Source organism: Saccoglossus kowalevskii, chromosome 8 (assembly GCF_978046115.1).
Source record: "Saccoglossus kowalevskii chromosome 8, keSacKowa6.1, whole genome shotgun sequence".
NCBI classification, from domain to species: Eukaryota; Metazoa; Hemichordata; class Enteropneusta; family Harrimaniidae; genus Saccoglossus; species Saccoglossus kowalevskii.
This window is the reverse complement of record NC_140648.1, coordinates 31,783,609-31,801,136: the sequence shown is the minus strand read 5'-3', so window position 1 is coordinate 31,801,136 and position 17,528 is coordinate 31,783,609. Positions and strand designations below refer to the sequence as shown.

Sequence of the window (17,528 nt, the reverse complement as noted above, 5' to 3'; positions counted from 1 at the left end):
ACCGAACGAGTGCCTGTACACACAGCACTGTACGCAGGGCTGTGGTGGGGGACATCTATCAACCGAACGAGTGCCTGTACATACAGCACTGTACGCAGGGATAATACTTACATAGCAACGTCAAAAAGATGCCATTTTAGTTGGAAAAGATACGCAAACCAGGAAAATTTAAACCTATGAGATTTATTGCATTGTGAAAAAAAATAATAACAAAAAGCATGAGAGTATTTCTTTTAATTTTCGCTGGTACTAACAAAATAGTGGATTAACACACATGAATGTAACGCTATGTGATGTTTGTGTGATACGAATCGTCTTAACAACCTACTTTCTAATTTGTTAAATCTACTATTTCATTTCCACCGTTCCCTTTCGAGTCGCTGTCAGCATTGCACGTTTGAAAAACCCATTTTTAGGATCGAACGCATAGGGCGCATTTATCTCGCTATCTTACTCGGGGCTATAGATGTGGTTTGAAATGCTGTGCCGCATTCTCCCTCTTATTAACCAGTGTCTCAAGATCCTTGTTTCTAATGAAGGAAAGACTTCAGCATATTACCATGCATAGTCTTCAATTTACCAGTCTGTCTTCATTGTCGAATACTGCTTTATTTGCCTAACTAGTTCACGCATTTATCCCACCATGTCCGGTTTACTTATTTAATACATTCATGTCAATCATTTAGCACGTTCGTGTTTTTCGTTCAGATAAAGTACTTATTTAGACCAATTACGCAGTAGCTCACTACAGGAAAAGAGACATAACACCACCTGACTGATAAAGTACTGATCCAATTGGTGAACAGATGTCATAACTTTACTGGTTCTGATCTTTCCGAAAAGAGTTGGTAGCACTTGTCTCACAAAACGATATTGATGAGGATCTGACCAATAAAACCTGCTGTTTTATTATCGACAAACGCTGTATGTTAACGAAGGCCTATTTTATATAGTCAATACTATTTATTTATTTACCAGTCTTGATTTCTCGTGATTGTTGTTTTTATTGTATTTCCAGTTTGACAAAGGGTAATTTCAACGTCCCCGAAACGTTACTAGTATAAAATTGTTGGACCAAGACGTTTTTAGTGTGGTGTACTATTTGATCCTACACAATTATTATTATATTATCACCACCTAGTTGCATCATCTTCAAGTTGATCCGTCTACCTGGATCTGGTCTTCCTATCCATGGCACCGTTGAAAACAATCACCACTTGTACCACCCTCCTTATTACATTAGTGACAACAAATCATTTTCGATAATAGCATTTTAATTAGTGACAAATCATTTAGTGTTGATTACATATAGATAACTATTATTACGTCACTGTTATTTCCAGAAATGCTCAAGCATTAACATATTTAAAATGTTAAAACTAATGTTTTATTAATTGGTAGCTGCACAAAAAGCATGCATACTGACACTAAACCTGAGTATCAAGATGTCGTCATACATTTAATACTAAAATGCAATGACTACAACTTGAAAAGATGCGCATGCTCAGTATGTGTGAATTGACTTGGGGGCGTTCAACTAGTGTGAAATATTATTAGGGATAATTGAAAAGCGCTGGTGTACATTTGATATCATTATGGTATCATGGTATAGTCCTGTACTAATGACTCATATCCAGCTTCCGAGCACCGCTTAATCCACATGTAGGCTTTTTCTATCCTTTCAGTAAATGTATTAGCCCAGTCGATGGTGTACTGTTTATCGTGTAATTTACAGATAATTGGTTTTTGTGGGTTCCATTCCAAATCAAGAGGACCTACGTTTTCATTCACCACTTCCCATAAAAGGCGGGGCACGTTTTCATGGGCGTGTAGTTTGGACACCATTTCCACAGTTTGACGTCGAAAGATACAAACAGATTTCAATAATCCAATGAGCGGAGCATATGCTGGAGTCTGAACTGTTTGTCCCAAGAAGAATGACATTTCATTGTCAAGCATCCACGCTTTTCCGTTTTCATCGAAGAACAGGTTATGGGTCTTTTTGTTTGTCCCACCACTCTTGAACTTATGTCGATGTAAGAACAGCAATCTGCAAAACAAATCTAAAGATCTAAAGATTAATTTAACCTTGTTAATTGAAGGATTATAGGTACAGTTGAATGCTGCACACTGTATTAAAGACAACCACGTAATTCGTTTGGCTTAACACACGCAAGAATTCATTTGATGCAATAGAAAGTGTATATGTTATCAACTAACCTGTCTGACTCTGCCATCAAATAGTCTAACACAGCTGCGTCGCTGTAGGCAATTAAACTGAATAATTCATGTTGTGTGACGTTACTGAACATTGGATTGTCAATATGTAGGAGACGATCACCATACCTCATTATATTGGGCACCTGTCTGAATTAAAAGCAAAAAAAAACAACACAAGAGACACATAATTTAAACGTGGGTTTGAAACCCCAATCTTCCGATGTATTGTATTGTATGACATTTATTTTAGTTCAGTAGTGCCCCTGGTAAGAAACAAATTCCAAACACACTCAAATAAAATTGCGGGATATCAGCGATGAAAAGGACCGAGTTTTTCGGTATGTTTACCATTGTTAAACGCAGAAAAACATCAATCCATGACTTTTATAATTATATTGTGGCTAAAATGGTCAACATTTTGGTGGTTATTTAGCGTGGTTACTCTGGGAATGAGTTTGTCAACTTTTTGGTGTAACTTGCACTTTTGTGACGGGTGAATTCAACATAATGTACAATATCTTTTTACTAAAGTCGTGGAATGTTTTTTAGCGTCGTTATTCTGAAACTGAATCAAAATCACATATTTCCACTATTCTGGGACCAGATTGCAGTAGTGTGTTACATTGAACACAATAGGACCTTGAGGCGCGCAATTTTATTTCTCAAATCGAGTTCAAAATGGTTACTGAAAGAATGCTGTTCCGGATCCATATATCTGTCATGCGTAAACTGATTACATTGAAGCTCAACATATACATCAGATCATTTCGGACACACGCACATGCATTTTTGTGGCCATCAAATCCAAAATGGCTGACTAGCGGTCATCTTGTTTAAACAAATATTGTTCTTACATTATAGCCATATCTCATACTTGCCATTAAGTTTAAGCTTCACACATGCATCGAACATTAGATTTGTTCAGTATTCATTTATGCACGTTATTTTATTTAGTTGTACATGAATTGGTGGTAGATTTATAATGTACAGAAAGATTGCCCGCTATTCTGAGAAGTATGAACTAGCACAAGTAACTGCACTTTCTCGCAGCTACACTTGATAATTTTCAGGAGTAACTAACCAAATACTCCTAGTTTAACCAACTTGTCTTGATTGAAAAATGTCTTCAAAATGAAACCCACGGCCACCAACCAGATCTCGTTTTATGTACATGTAATTGTATGTTAATTATTTCCTCCCGTAAGCAAGATGTCGGCCTGTGGATGCTTTGGGACAAATTGGTAACGGTCTTGTAAACAAGTTATTTGTTACCAAATATTGCATTGATAAAGTCCATGAACACGTGTACTCAACATAAACATCACGTGAAACCCGTATACGCTAATATATCAAAAACATCAGGAATTGGTAGGTACAATACATCTAGGTTATGGGTTAAATAAAACACTATGTCAACGACCGTTCTGTTGAACACGGTTTTGGACAGTTGAAATATGTAAGGCCACGCAGCAGTAATATACACTGTAAAATAACATAGTGAGGCAGTGAAGGCGATGGCTGATTCAACGAAATGTTACTTAAGACACATCACAGCAAAGCATAATGTCAAATCCAGCCTTCTATTAGAACAAAACAGCCAGTCCAGATAAATCTATCTAGCTTGCTATAAAAACAACTTTTAACAACGTGTGCCCGGTTCAATATTTTTATAATATTATATTTTTCAAATATTACAAGTGTGAAACATAAAATGTACATAACATATGGTATATAATGTAAGAAAATGTCCACACATTAGTATCGTGATATATTTTTTTTTGATAAATTTACCAACTCACCTTCTACTCAGTTTTGGAATCCATTTTGTCATCGTTATAATATTATTGGAATCCCATTCACTCTTATTCAGAAATGTTTTCACCAATTCGGATCCCCATTGTGGAGTGGACGGGTCTGGTTTTGTTAACATTACAGGCGGGATGTAATTCATATGCATCATCAATGAAAAGTAATATGCCATCAGTTCACCTGATTGTTTAATAAATACGAGACAAATATGTGTTTAATAGTTTTTGGTCATCAATCATGTAAAATATAGAATACAATAATTAACCGAATTTTCATGATTCAATTTGTTGTGCACATTGTTAAAATAAAACATACATACTACTTTCTAATGTACTTAGTATATGCGATTCTCTGTATTAATAAAACTACCTGATTTCTGAATTGTCATGATTTTCCCATGTTGTTGAATATGTTATGGTAACACTGTCACTGCAGAAACTGTTTTTTCTATTACCCTGCACTTCAGCATTATAATATCGATAAGGTCAATAATTAGTCAATTAATTATGTAATATATCAATTGAAATCGGAATACCTTAATGTTCGGATGAGTTATGTATGTAGTTTTTATGAAAAGAAATTGCCTTGTTGCCTTACCTAAAATGTAGCATGGAGGTTTGTAACGAGCACACCATTGAGAGCCGTCAGATAAAGTGACTCTGGAGTTGCTTCGCGATGACCAGTCACTACAAAATCGTTCATTCGTATGGGTCACATTTAAATTACTGATTTGAAATTTGGAGGAAATATTATAAATTTCTCGCACGGAAGGCCCTGTGAAATTGAGAGAAAAAAAAACATACGTAGTATCATTAATAAATGCATGTCCTTCCCATGTTATTGGTTTTTGTTTCTAATGTAATGCCCAGAAATGTGTTTATTATGCGTCAAAATGTAATTATTTTCTTTATTTTTTTATCACAACTGTTCAAAGTAACCACACAACAATTGCAAATAGATGAAATATTATTATTAAAATGATTCCATTCATTGTTATCATCGAGGTCAATGTGTACATACAATAGTACTGAAATTAATGTGCTACACGAGAAGAGTCATTCACAATATATAATGTACAATACAAATAGTATGTGGACATAGAATAATACTGCGATTCCGTTTACAACATTGTATAATATTAATGATGCCCTCGCATTCGGCTCTGGCATTATCTATATTATGGCCATGACTACCATCCTTTGGACAGGTATAATACTGTCACAAACATGTATTATTATTTAAATATTGAATGGCCCATACTGTTAAAATACCTTTAGGGGTCATCTGCATAAGTTCTTCTGACCAGAATATTCCATCTTGAACCACAGTTGAACCATTTATAGCTAAGTTACGACCATTAACCGTGTTAAAGTTTGGTATACCGCTCTTATTAGGAACTTTGTATTGCATATGTCTATCAACATGAATAGGCGTAAACACGTCCATAGGCAGCCGAGTATTGTCCTGATTCTTGTACATAGTTCCCAGTATGATATACAGGGCTCCCAAAGCTATGAAGCAAAGTAACAAATTCAATAGTAATTCCATACTGTTTAATCGATGTTTCCAGCATGAATGAAATTGGTTATATAATCACATGAAAATAATTATGATGATAACAGTAAATCGCTTGTGTGTTTATATGCGATTAGCATATGTGCCACTGTGTCTAAATTTTCGAAAAAAACGGTTGGATGTCGAGACATTCTGAAAATCTGCGAGAACTTGCACATAATTCATGTATGTAAATGTGTCGAAATGGGCGTAGTGCGAGTGGCTAGTGCTAGTAGCACTATTCCGAAAAACTACTAGATCTAGTGCTAACATGGCACTAGATCGAGTGCTAAAATGGCACTAGATCGAGTGCTAAAATGGCACTAGATCTAGTGCTAAAATGTGCATAGTGCGAGTGGCATTGTTATCGCATTGTCAACAACGTCGAATAATAGGAGGGGCATCAACAACCACTTTCATATGCAAACTACAAACAGTATAAAACATCGGCAATATGCGCGAGATGTCCATAATAATACTTTCTTTACCGTAATACCACGGGCACGCGCCCCTCCCTGGGCAAGCGCCCACCCCCTGTTTTCACAAAAGTTACATGTTGGGGACATCCTCGGTTAAACGCCCAGGGTGATTTTTAGCCAAGAACTGGGTCAACAATAAAGTTTTATTTGTCAAAAACGAACGCGTTCGATTTATTTAAATAGTGTGTTTGTTACGGTAGTTCTCTTTTTGGAGTGTGTGGTGGCCCTGAAAAGGGCCGCTTTGTTTGTGTTTTTACGTAAAAACTCATTGGAACTTAACGACTTAAGATGAACCACGCAGCATGTGGCGCACACGTTCTGCTTTCTCTTCATTCACGATGAATCCAATATTGCAATATTGCAACGATCCATACCTTGGTGGTGAGTGGTTTGAATCACTTAGCTTTGGTTTCAAAACGTAGCATTTCGCTGACTGTGATTCCATAACGGGAGCTAGCACTTTTGAGACATCACGTCGTAAACTTGCTACTTTCTTTCCATCCTTCATCACAGCATGTGAATTATTTTTCTGTCGTTGAAGAAAAAACATTTTGCCGACCTCAAGTCCATTACGATAACCATAATGAGGCATGCCGACGATGGGAACTTGTTGCATCATCGTTATTTTTGTAATTTAGTCACGTGTGTGGGTGCGTGAATAAATCATGTTAATGAGATCGACCAGAGTTTATTTTCAGTCTGTTTTTTATGTATCGCCATTTGGATATGTTTATGTATTCACAATAGTTTGTAAACATTTCACATCAGTAATAAAAGGTTTATTTGTTTCATAACCCTGTCTGCTATTTTTCAGTAATTACGATGCGATGTATCAATACGTGCGTGAACAAAATTATGCTAATGAGGTCATCGCCATCTTGGATTACAAGCGGTAGTTTTTCCTGGCCGTTTCGACTTGCACTGATCACGGTTACCGGTACTAAAAAAAGTAACCGTGCATTGATTACACTACTTACCATACTTTGTAGCCACTTTCAGTGAGTAATACAACTTCATTCGCTGACATAAAACAAGTTTTATTCTTGAAATTCGACCCCGTGTCTTAGTGTTCCCACAGTTCTTGACCGAGTGCTCACGTTTATTGAAACCTCGCACAAATCAAGAAATAAGTACTGTACAAAGTGTACGAAAGCATTCTATTATTTGACCTTATCATACGATCACAAAAACAACTTTTTAAAATCTGTTATGAGGTGGTCCTCGGGTAAGCGCCCACCCCCAACTTTTCCCAATTTTGTATGTTCAAGCCCCTTGGCGTGTGCCCAGGTAATACGGTATATAATACCGGATTCTGCCGTAAATTCGCCCATCTGAAAAATCGCCCTGGGGATTTCACGGGTGATGGGCGCTAATTTGGGGTTCAAAATTTCAAAAAATAATTATCAAATATTGGGGGGGTTCATTGTATCCAACTACACAGACTTTCTAAGCTGTCAGTTGGGCCACCCAAGACGAAATAAACTATTGCAGAATTAACAATAATTAATAATTCTTGCTGAATTAAAAAGTAGACCACCTGGAATGTCATTACAGTGTCGCCCAGTGTCATTTTTTAAATACATTTGTTTTTATTTTATTGGTAACAAAAGTATATTTTAAACGACGTTTCTAATAAAAACGAACACAACTGCATTGCGTAGCAGCAAGCGATCACAGATGCTCAATCCGGACATGCTACGTTTCACAAACGTTGATTATTACTCAGTAGTGATTATAATAACGCACAAAAAATAAATTCGTTGATTCAAATAAAATTCAACTTAGTTTCATCGTAAGCAAATGATTCCGATCGCATATAAACGCTCGATGCGTTAGGGTATCCGCCATGTTTCTCTTGCGTGAGTTGAGCTAATAGGTCAAATCGCTAATTAACCAATTAAAATGCTGGATGATGCCAACGCGTTCAAATCACCATAGCTCATTTAAATATGTTAATGTTATTGAACGCAACGCGGAAGAGATTTGCCGATGTTGTAGAACGCTCTTTTGGCTTGGATTTTGATGGGAAAATGGCATGATTTTTTTTAAATAAAAAAATAGTTGTTTTCAAAGATGAACTTAGCATAAGAAGAATAATTTAACATTGTTTACAGTGATAACAGCTCTTTGTCCAAACGGAGCTTACGCTAGTCACAATAAACACGCTCTTGAATAAAAACTTAAATAGACTGATTTAGGCGTCAGGAACGATTGAAATGTCCGATAAATTACGACAAAATATTTTAAAAAATAAATTTAAAAACTGCCGAAAAATCGCCCTGGACGATTTCTTGGTCCCATTATTTTAACGCGACCATACACTGGGTTTGTTTAGCTGTGAAGGGTTAAAATACGTATTTTACAACCGGAAATTCAACAGACGAACTTGTTACTTCACATGTTTTAATTATTAGCAACTGTAACAAGATGTCGAGAGTCTACAACAAAAAATCATAAGGGCTCCTAAAAAATATTATTGCAGAGAAAGTGTCTAGACATATATAATATGGTCACGTTAAAAAAAATCAAAAAATCGGCGAGGTCACATCATATTCCGTTAGTTCCTCCATGATACAATGTAACAACAGGAGTGCGTGAATATGTATATGCCCATTCACAGGTCGCAGTACACACAACATCCACCGAGCTTTACGGGGACCCGGGACTTAGACTAGGAGTATACCAATTTTTTATTTAGTTCACATATGGCATCATAATTTCATTTTCGAAGATCTATTTTCATTAAGTGTGGCGCCGACCAGAAATAAAACGGCACATCAGCGATTTAAAAAAAAATCAACGCTGAATTCCACCATTTACATAAAGTTTCCATTCGCAAAGTTGAAAACACAAACTTCCTCACAATACCATTTCATACAGTATATCTATTCACAATTTGTAAAAATGTCGAAGTTCGACCTGCAGTTTCACCTAGTTTCCCGGTCGATCGCGTTGTTTCAAAGTTCTATTACGACAAACGTGGACAATGACATTCTCAATTTCCCCACTGTAGCACATTCCCAATGAATGAAAGATACAACAATTTTACGTAAATATTAATTTATTTTCAGAGAATTACAAGATGTCTTGACGTCGTTGACAACGCGATATCAATGCCACTCGCACTATGTACATTTTAGCACTAGATCTAGTGCCATTTTAGCACTAGATCTAGTAGTTTTTCGGATTAGTGCTACTAGCACTAACCACTCGCACTATGTCCATTTCGACACATTTACATACCTCCATAATTTGTCTGATTAAATCTAATAAAAATATAACATATTGCCCAAAAGGATTTGAAATTACAAATTGAATCAAAACAGTATATTGGTGGATAGAGTTTTGAGGTATCACACAAAAAATGGCGGGAATACACAACTTCAATCGTGGGGATAATGATTCGCCATTACCAAAAAAATATCCTATCCCCCATTATAGTTACATGGTTTAGCTGGGAAAATTTGTCAAACCGATTTTTAATGACAATATCTAAAGACATACACTTAAACAATATATTTCCGGATACGTTCACGCCAATATAAAACAGACTACCGATTCTGACGTTTTATTCATTCAAGAATTTGGAACGATGACATGTAATACACTTCTAATAGTGGTATTTTTTAGCGGGGCTTCATTCACCAAATTTTATCAAATTGATCATGTTTGCCAACAATGTTCATTTTAGTTTCAGCGTCATAGCATGACACTGTGCTTGTGATTTAGTACAAAAACACTGGTGGCATGAATGTCATTTAATTGATGTAGACGTCAGGTTTCAAACATAAATCATTCGATTATTTCTCAGATAAATATATGGCGGGTGCCGCATGTGAAGGAATGTGTCTTCACTCAGGACATACAATCCGTGGTTTATGGTGGCCATTCGTTTATTCTTTTTTATAATGCGTTAACGAATTTGTAATTAAGGCAAATTCCAAATGTTGAAAACGGTGCACAAGTATACTAAAACACCATTATTTTGCTTTTTCGTTTATTACTTTTGACTGATCATCTCTGGACGAACTTTTCATAACTTTATGACTTGTAAAATTGAAAATTGATAACTTGGAAGCAAATTTTGATGAAGACAACTTTGCGTTCAATATACCATAATTCACCGTCATTAGATTTGTTTAAGTCTATTGTTGTGAAGGAAATCGAATAAACGAATGGCTACAAGATGCACCTCGGGATGCATTAATCTCAAAATTGGTAATAAATGAAACTAAATATTAATGTTTTAGAAAACCTTAGAAATTTAGAATTTGGCATTTTCTCCCAATCTTAAGTTTGTTAATACATTATACAATAGAATAAACGAATGGCAATCAAAACGTAGCCACTAACACAAAACAAATACACAGTAAGGCACATAATGAACACAAAACAATATTGAAATGATTAAATAAATGGGATAGCTGAATATTCCCAAAGTCTAATTTTAAAAAGTCCCCTATGTCTGAGACAATTTTTTGCAAACAACTCATGTCCAGCAGTTTCCCCTATGTCGGATGGACAGAATTCTAATTATACTACAATAACTCGATTTGTTGCTGTGTTTATGCAGTTTACGACACAAATATTTAATTAATACATGTTATTTGCACAAGTTTAACTGTATCTAAAAGTCCTTTGAGATACTATGACCCAACGCAGCAAAACAACTCGTCTTTTCTCTCAACGCCACGCAATGACAGAGGATGACAACACATGATTTACTGGACCAAAAGGCAAGCAATCTGAATATTTCATAAATATTATCTTAATGCAAAAACAAACTACATTAGTACATTGTCTTAAATTGATATTATCCGTGGCTGGGATATAATAAGTACATATTGTAATACACAGATGTAATTGGTGTACAAATGTATATATTTTTCATGTTGTAACGCCAAAGTCTCTTTTTTAAAACAGTATTTTTTTTTTTGATAATGATTACACTTTTTATTTAACTATCACACTGAGTGTTGAATATCTTTATATCAGCTTGCACAAGAACAACCCGGCTAGCACTGGCATCTACTAACAAAGAAAATTGTTAATAAAAACATGGTGTACAGAGAACTTGTACCGTATATAAATAAAGATTCAACCTTATAACAGTTGTTGACATATTTTTATTTTTTTAGTAAATTTGTGAGTGGTCTGAGACCGGATATTCAATAATGCATTTTATTTATTTTATGTATTATTAATAGCCAATAACCTGACCCATTATACATACCTATAATTATATACGGCTCAACATTACTTAAGTCACCTAAACAAGCATTCATCATTTTTGCGAAATGTAGATTGGATATTTGTCATACCGAACGGCATCACCCACAACTGGTACAATGCGTCAAGAGTTTTCAAATGCATATTTTGCCCCTCCACCAACGGAACACCGCAATAACATTTCGATTTTGTCATACGTATTTGGCGTTGCTTACCCTGTCAATACAATCATTCATGATTCTTGTTATGAGGTAATAATCTGTTTTTGTCGCCACATTTATTTTGAATTCGGTACCAAAACACAAAGCGAAGCCCCGTTAATCTGGCTAGATTCAATATTATTGTTATCCAGCACATACTCGGTCTGTATGCAGATTCAGAAGGATTTACTCGATTTGGGTTATATGCTTGATCGGTCTTCCATTGCTTATTTCAATATAGTAAATTATGGTAGTTAGCTAAAGATGTCTGACAATAAGCATTCATAATTTATTATTAATTTTACCAGACCACCCCTTCTTACACTATTTAAATGGCGTAGTTTTTCATCCAGATTATGTGGTGTTACTGTATTAGTCTGCAACAACAACAACAACAACTTGTTGGACTTTGTCTCTAAATTACTATATTAACTTTTTATATAAACTTTATAAATGTCTATGTGATACAATTGTGTAGCTTTTCTACGATTTAGAGTTTCTTTACATATTACACATTATTTAGGTTTTTTGATAGCTGTATGTGATATCGAGCCATCGGTGTATTGCCTTAAATTTGCAATAATAGTGAAACCATGTCACCACAACTGAATGGACAGAAAAACAGATTGGCTTATGCCATTACAAAAGCATGATTAAACCGATTTCTAAACTTCGGCACATAGTCAAATTTTATCATCAACAACTTAATAAATAGACTAAAAGATCTGATCTCATTCTCTCACTGCCATACTACTTGCTGAAACAAGTCAGAATCGTCGTCAGACTGTATTTTAGTGATTCTATAGAAGCAAAAAAATGTATTAAAGCGTTTGAAATGTTGGAAGCAATAATATTAGTATGGCTCCTAGAAATCATGCAGCAGCACACAAAACGGTTTTTAGATATGGATTACCAAATTTTGTCTTGTGCTATCACACGCCCACCTGAGATGTTCTTTTGTTCTATTTCGCCGTTTGTTATTATTTTTCTATATATGTATTGTCATTGTCCGCCACTAAACGTTTGCATATTGTATCATTGGTTTGTCACAATTGCCGTTGAGCAATGGTTCCACATGGTCGATAAGAAATACAGCAAAATGCTTCCTCCGCAGCTAAGATACCGTTCAATGAGACGAAAAATTTTTTATTGGGTTTTCCCATCTTTTGGGAAACATGGCAAGTTTGTAATTGTTCACATGTATCATTTGCTCAAAGTATACTTATTTTGGTAAAATGAATTTGCGCGGTTTTTGCGCTGTCATATTCTGAATGATTTGGAGCAGCAATAAATGCCGACCATTTAATTGATAAAAATCGTGTCCAGTATATGATGTTAAATGGTCGAACTTATAGAGAAATCAGTCTCGTATTGTAAAGCATGTTTCCGGGAAGGAGAGGTATCGAGGTGGCGTGGCGTGGTGAGTAGATTTCCTCCCGGAATGCCGAGTTGGGCTTCGGTACCGAGAGGGAGGCGGTGAATATAGTGTCGAGCGACCAACATAGTAAACCAAACTTGCGATACTGGTGCAGACGACTATGGTCGAACAACTATGATGAAATTGTTTTTGCGTATCTGTTAATCGACTTAATTAGCTGATTACTAGCGAACGGCTGTGTTATGTCTGTCATCGTTTCAGCCCATTTGAGGTTCTGAACGGAACTTGGTTCAGTGATTTGGAAATAATTACGAGATAACCGTCGCTATTCGGACTACTATTTCTGACAGTTAGTATTCGCAGTTATTAATACAGTGAACGATTAATCAAAAGATATGACGTGTTCAGTACTTAGTGTAATTGGCTTTATGATTGAAGGTTACGCCTTAGAGTGTTTTTACTGCTTTGTAATTGGTTAAGGTTTTGAAAGTGAATAAAGTTGTTTTAGTTGGTCTTGGCGAGTACACCAAGACAGACGCAGTACAGTCTAGAGAGTCTTGGGCGAGTCTTGACGCAGTCTAAAGGCAGTCTTGAGTCAGCCTTTCGATAGTCTTTGGGACTTTTTTCCAGGGCGCTGTGTTTATAGAGTGCTCAAAAGACCGACTAAGACGAGAGTAGAAACGTATTTCGTTGTGTGTGTCTTATTTGACTGTAAAGTTTAAGTGACTTTCCCGATCCCGTACCTCAAGGAGATATAGCTGACCGAGACGAGTTTCCCCCCTGACACGTGTGGAGAACCCCACGAGGCCGAAGAATTAACCCTCTCATACAACCATGAAAAATAAATGGCAGGACTTTGGTATTGCACATTCAGCGCAGAAATAAAAGACACGCCAACAGATAGACAACTAATCATTCTATTATTGGTCACATGTACCACGGATCATTTCCACGTCCTTTGTAAACACCACATACACGATGTGCCGCCATCTAATGACGGAATTAGCGGCTTCGTCTGTGCACAATCAGCGTCAACTTCATGAGAGAAACACGAAACACTTGCTAAGCCAGACCGACTGGTGGCGCCCTACTATTTTATCAATAACCAAATATACTATTATCTTGTTCCCGTATTGGACATTTGTTTATTTGCAGTAATTTCCAATTCTACGCCAGGTCCTTAGTAATTAATGATTCCACGTATTTATTTGGCCGTTATTTGACAGACGTAAAATGCCATAATGTTAATTCGCGGAAATTTAAACACAATGATACTGATAATGAATTAAAAATTTGCCAAAAAATACTAAATTTGATATCCCATGGAAATAATTGAAATCAAAATATCTGGCAATATATTAAGTTTTGCGTCGCATGCACACGATTGAAATATCATATAAAATGGGCCTAATATACTAAAGTTGTATTTATTTAATTGTAAGAACGAGTTTACATCCTGGAATTGCCACGATGTACTACGGATCGAATATGACGAGGATTGTAAACAACGCGATTTTTAGTTATAACTGCGTGCCATAATATTGCCTCAAAACCAGTTGAATAAAAAATTTATCAAATGCATTAATTACATGCATTACAATTGTGTTAACTGAACAATAGCTGCGGGAATCAAATGCAATTGCACGTAATGCCCAGAAATAACAAATCCAATCGTTTTAACACGTTGAAATAAAAATATTTTGAACATTCGTATAATTAATAAATATGAATTTTGTAATTATTGTAACATTATGTTGAACAGCACAAACAATTAATAAAACTATCAGGAGTTGGGATAACGAGCTTGTGTATTTTAAACGACAAACGACAGATCCTTTCAGAGATTCAATTAATTTTATTCCAAATGGCCTTTTTCCTTATCAGTATAGTTTTGTACGCATTGCATTAAAATAATGTTTGTATATTTTGTTTATATATGTATTAACCGTGTTCATTGCAGGTTTTGACTTGGTCCAATTCATTTCACAGACAACGTGTTTGATGCACTTGTACAGTGTACATCTCACATTATTAATTTGTTAAATTTTACAGATAATTATCAAGGACAACATTTATCACTGAATGCAGAAGAAAGCACTATAAATGTATTAGACATGTAGATCTAACTATGGTTACTCAAATTACATATATATCAATTGAATATAATGTCCTTGATTGGATTGAATATACATGTACCTTGCCAACGCAGTGCGCCATCGCAGGGTTAACAATGGCCAGCATGTTCTGTGAAATTGTTTTGTGTAATTTTAACGGTTTTCATTATGCATGTCAGCAGACGCAAAATAACTGTGCTAGTTCACAGAACAGGAATCAATCTAGACATCAATTACCGGCTCGACATGGGGTACAATCGTTCAAGTCACAATGCGTATTCATTCAACTTGTGAAAAACCGGGGTAGGCGGTCTCATAAATGGCTGATTATAAAATCGACCCCCTCTTTCTGCCACGAGCCGCGTGTACGTTTCCTTTAACCCATTTATTTAGGTGTGGACGTGTGACACTGCCTTAATATTATTTCATTTAAATATGAGACATAATAGGCATCATATGTACGATAGTTTCTTATTGTGTCGTATGGCATTATAATAATATTGCAATGTACTGAATGAATACGTGTTTGATATCCTTGGTTTTATATGACAAACATCTACCCAACTGGCTCTGGATTTACAGTTATTCATGCAGAACATTTTATTTAATTGAAACTTTTGCAATAAGTCTTTCTAGAGGAACAGACTACATCAACATCAGCTTTATGCAGACTGCACATATATAACATTTATTGCCCCAGTGAAATTCGAACAGGGTAAGTACTTCAGCTGATCTTATGATTTGTTATGATCTAGCAAGTACTGCATAGCTTCCATTTTGGTAGTTATGTAAAAAAATATTGTATGTATATATCTCATGGAAATGACAACCAATCAAATTCACGAATTACAGGATATACAGATTACAATCTATATATACCCCCTGTCATATTCGCATGTATACCTTCTTTCCTTATTTACGCCAACAGCTTGTCAACGGGACACGATATGCACCAATATGCTCGCAATAAATAGTTTGCCATGCTTGCCTTCAATATTTGAGAGACAACTAACATTTTATATCGACTTTGCTTTATTTTTAGTCGCTCTTGCTTGCCGCGAGTTTCGTCAATTCACTTCGGCTGCACGCTTTGAGACATTCGATTCGTGCTTGCGTAATTCGAATTCGTCACTGTGCATCATGAACTCTGCCCTGTATGCCACGCCTGTATATGTAAATGTATTGTAGAGTTCATTTGTTGAAAGAGAATGGTGTTGTTATAAGCCGAGATTCCAGCAGTGTGCATCTTGGTTCGGTGTCCCGATGCCAACTGGAAACCCTCGTGTTGCGCAGAGCGTGTGTTTGTGGAAGTAATACTTTGTTAAGTAGGTGCTGGTGAAATTATAAGTTTAAAAAGATTAAATAAGGTGTTAATGATAAAACGCACCTCTAGGTGGGTGATCTGGTAAAGTACCATTACGTCTGGGTGCCAAAATTTCTGTTTCAATGCCCACCATAACAGTGGTAATAGGGTTTGCAATACACAGCATGTTTATATTGCTACTATTTATTGCAGTACAAGTGAAGATACTACCTTTTATAGGCGTAAATGCATATTTCACAACTTCAGTTAAATAGTCTTCAAATAATTGTTTTCTTACATATGTCGTTTTTATATTGCAGTTTAACCATTTTCAAACAGTTTGTTGGTGTATTATTGGTAATATGACTGTATTGCCCAACACATTTGTAGCAGATAATAAAACTAAAGGAGCCATGCATTTATTAATTTATTTATTTATCGTTATGCTTAACTTTTCACTCTCTTAATGTTTTTAAATATCTAATGTCCGTATACAAGGTATGTTTATATTGGATATTATTTAAAACTATATTTAGAAATTTACTACCAGTAACGTATTTTTTCAACACCTATTCTAATACTGTTTGTGGTTTGACTAACCATTGTCAAATAATTTTAGAAAATAAAAATTGAAAATATCAACAAAGTTAACAAAGAATATTAACATTTAAGAAATGAATGAGAATGTTTAAGAAAGGTCATTTACTGAATAATAAATAACTAACAACGATGTGAGCAAAGTTTCAATCATTAATGGCTCTTCCTTCTTCCTGTGCCTTCCACATAGTTTTTGTTACTTAGATCAATTGATAGCATACTGGCCTATTTGACTATAATATTGTTATTATTAAACTGCAAGAGTAACAAACTTGACAACAACATAGCTAGCGAAGAAAGTGTTGGCTGCCAATGAGGGCGCAATAACTGATAGTCAATGGTGGTGTGAGGTGAAAAGTAGAATCAAAGATGATCGATAGAGAAATTGAGCAATGGAAAAACATAAATCCAAAATATAAAAACATGTAAGATGAAAAAGATTAGTTTGATTATTTGGTGATAGATCAAAATATTGACAAATTACTAAAAGAAGAAAATGGATAAAACCCTCAATGAAAATAGATTACACGAGATTGATCGCGATAGATAGAATGCATTGAGTATGTACAAATCGATAATCAATTGAGAAAAAAATACAATAATCAAATTGCTTGCTGAGTGTGTAGTATAAAAACCTGTAAACAC

General features: G+C 35.4%; 1 protein-coding gene across 1 annotated transcript; it reads right to left on the bottom strand.

The window, feature by feature from the left end:
- Positions 1-1,593: 1,593 nt before the first annotated feature.
- Positions 1,594-16,473, bottom strand: LOC100372651 (four-jointed box protein 1-like). Its single transcript, XM_078009518.2, has 6 exons — positions 16,371-16,473; positions 5,301-5,540; positions 4,627-4,803; positions 4,020-4,209; positions 2,221-2,367; positions 1,594-2,050 (listed from the first exon to the last, which is right to left on the bottom strand). Exons 1-6 carry the CDS (start codon positions 16,471-16,473, stop codon positions 1,594-1,596), a joined length of 1,314 nt encoding a protein of 437 aa, XP_077865644.2.
- Between the last annotated feature and the right edge of the window lie 1,055 nt (positions 16,474-17,528).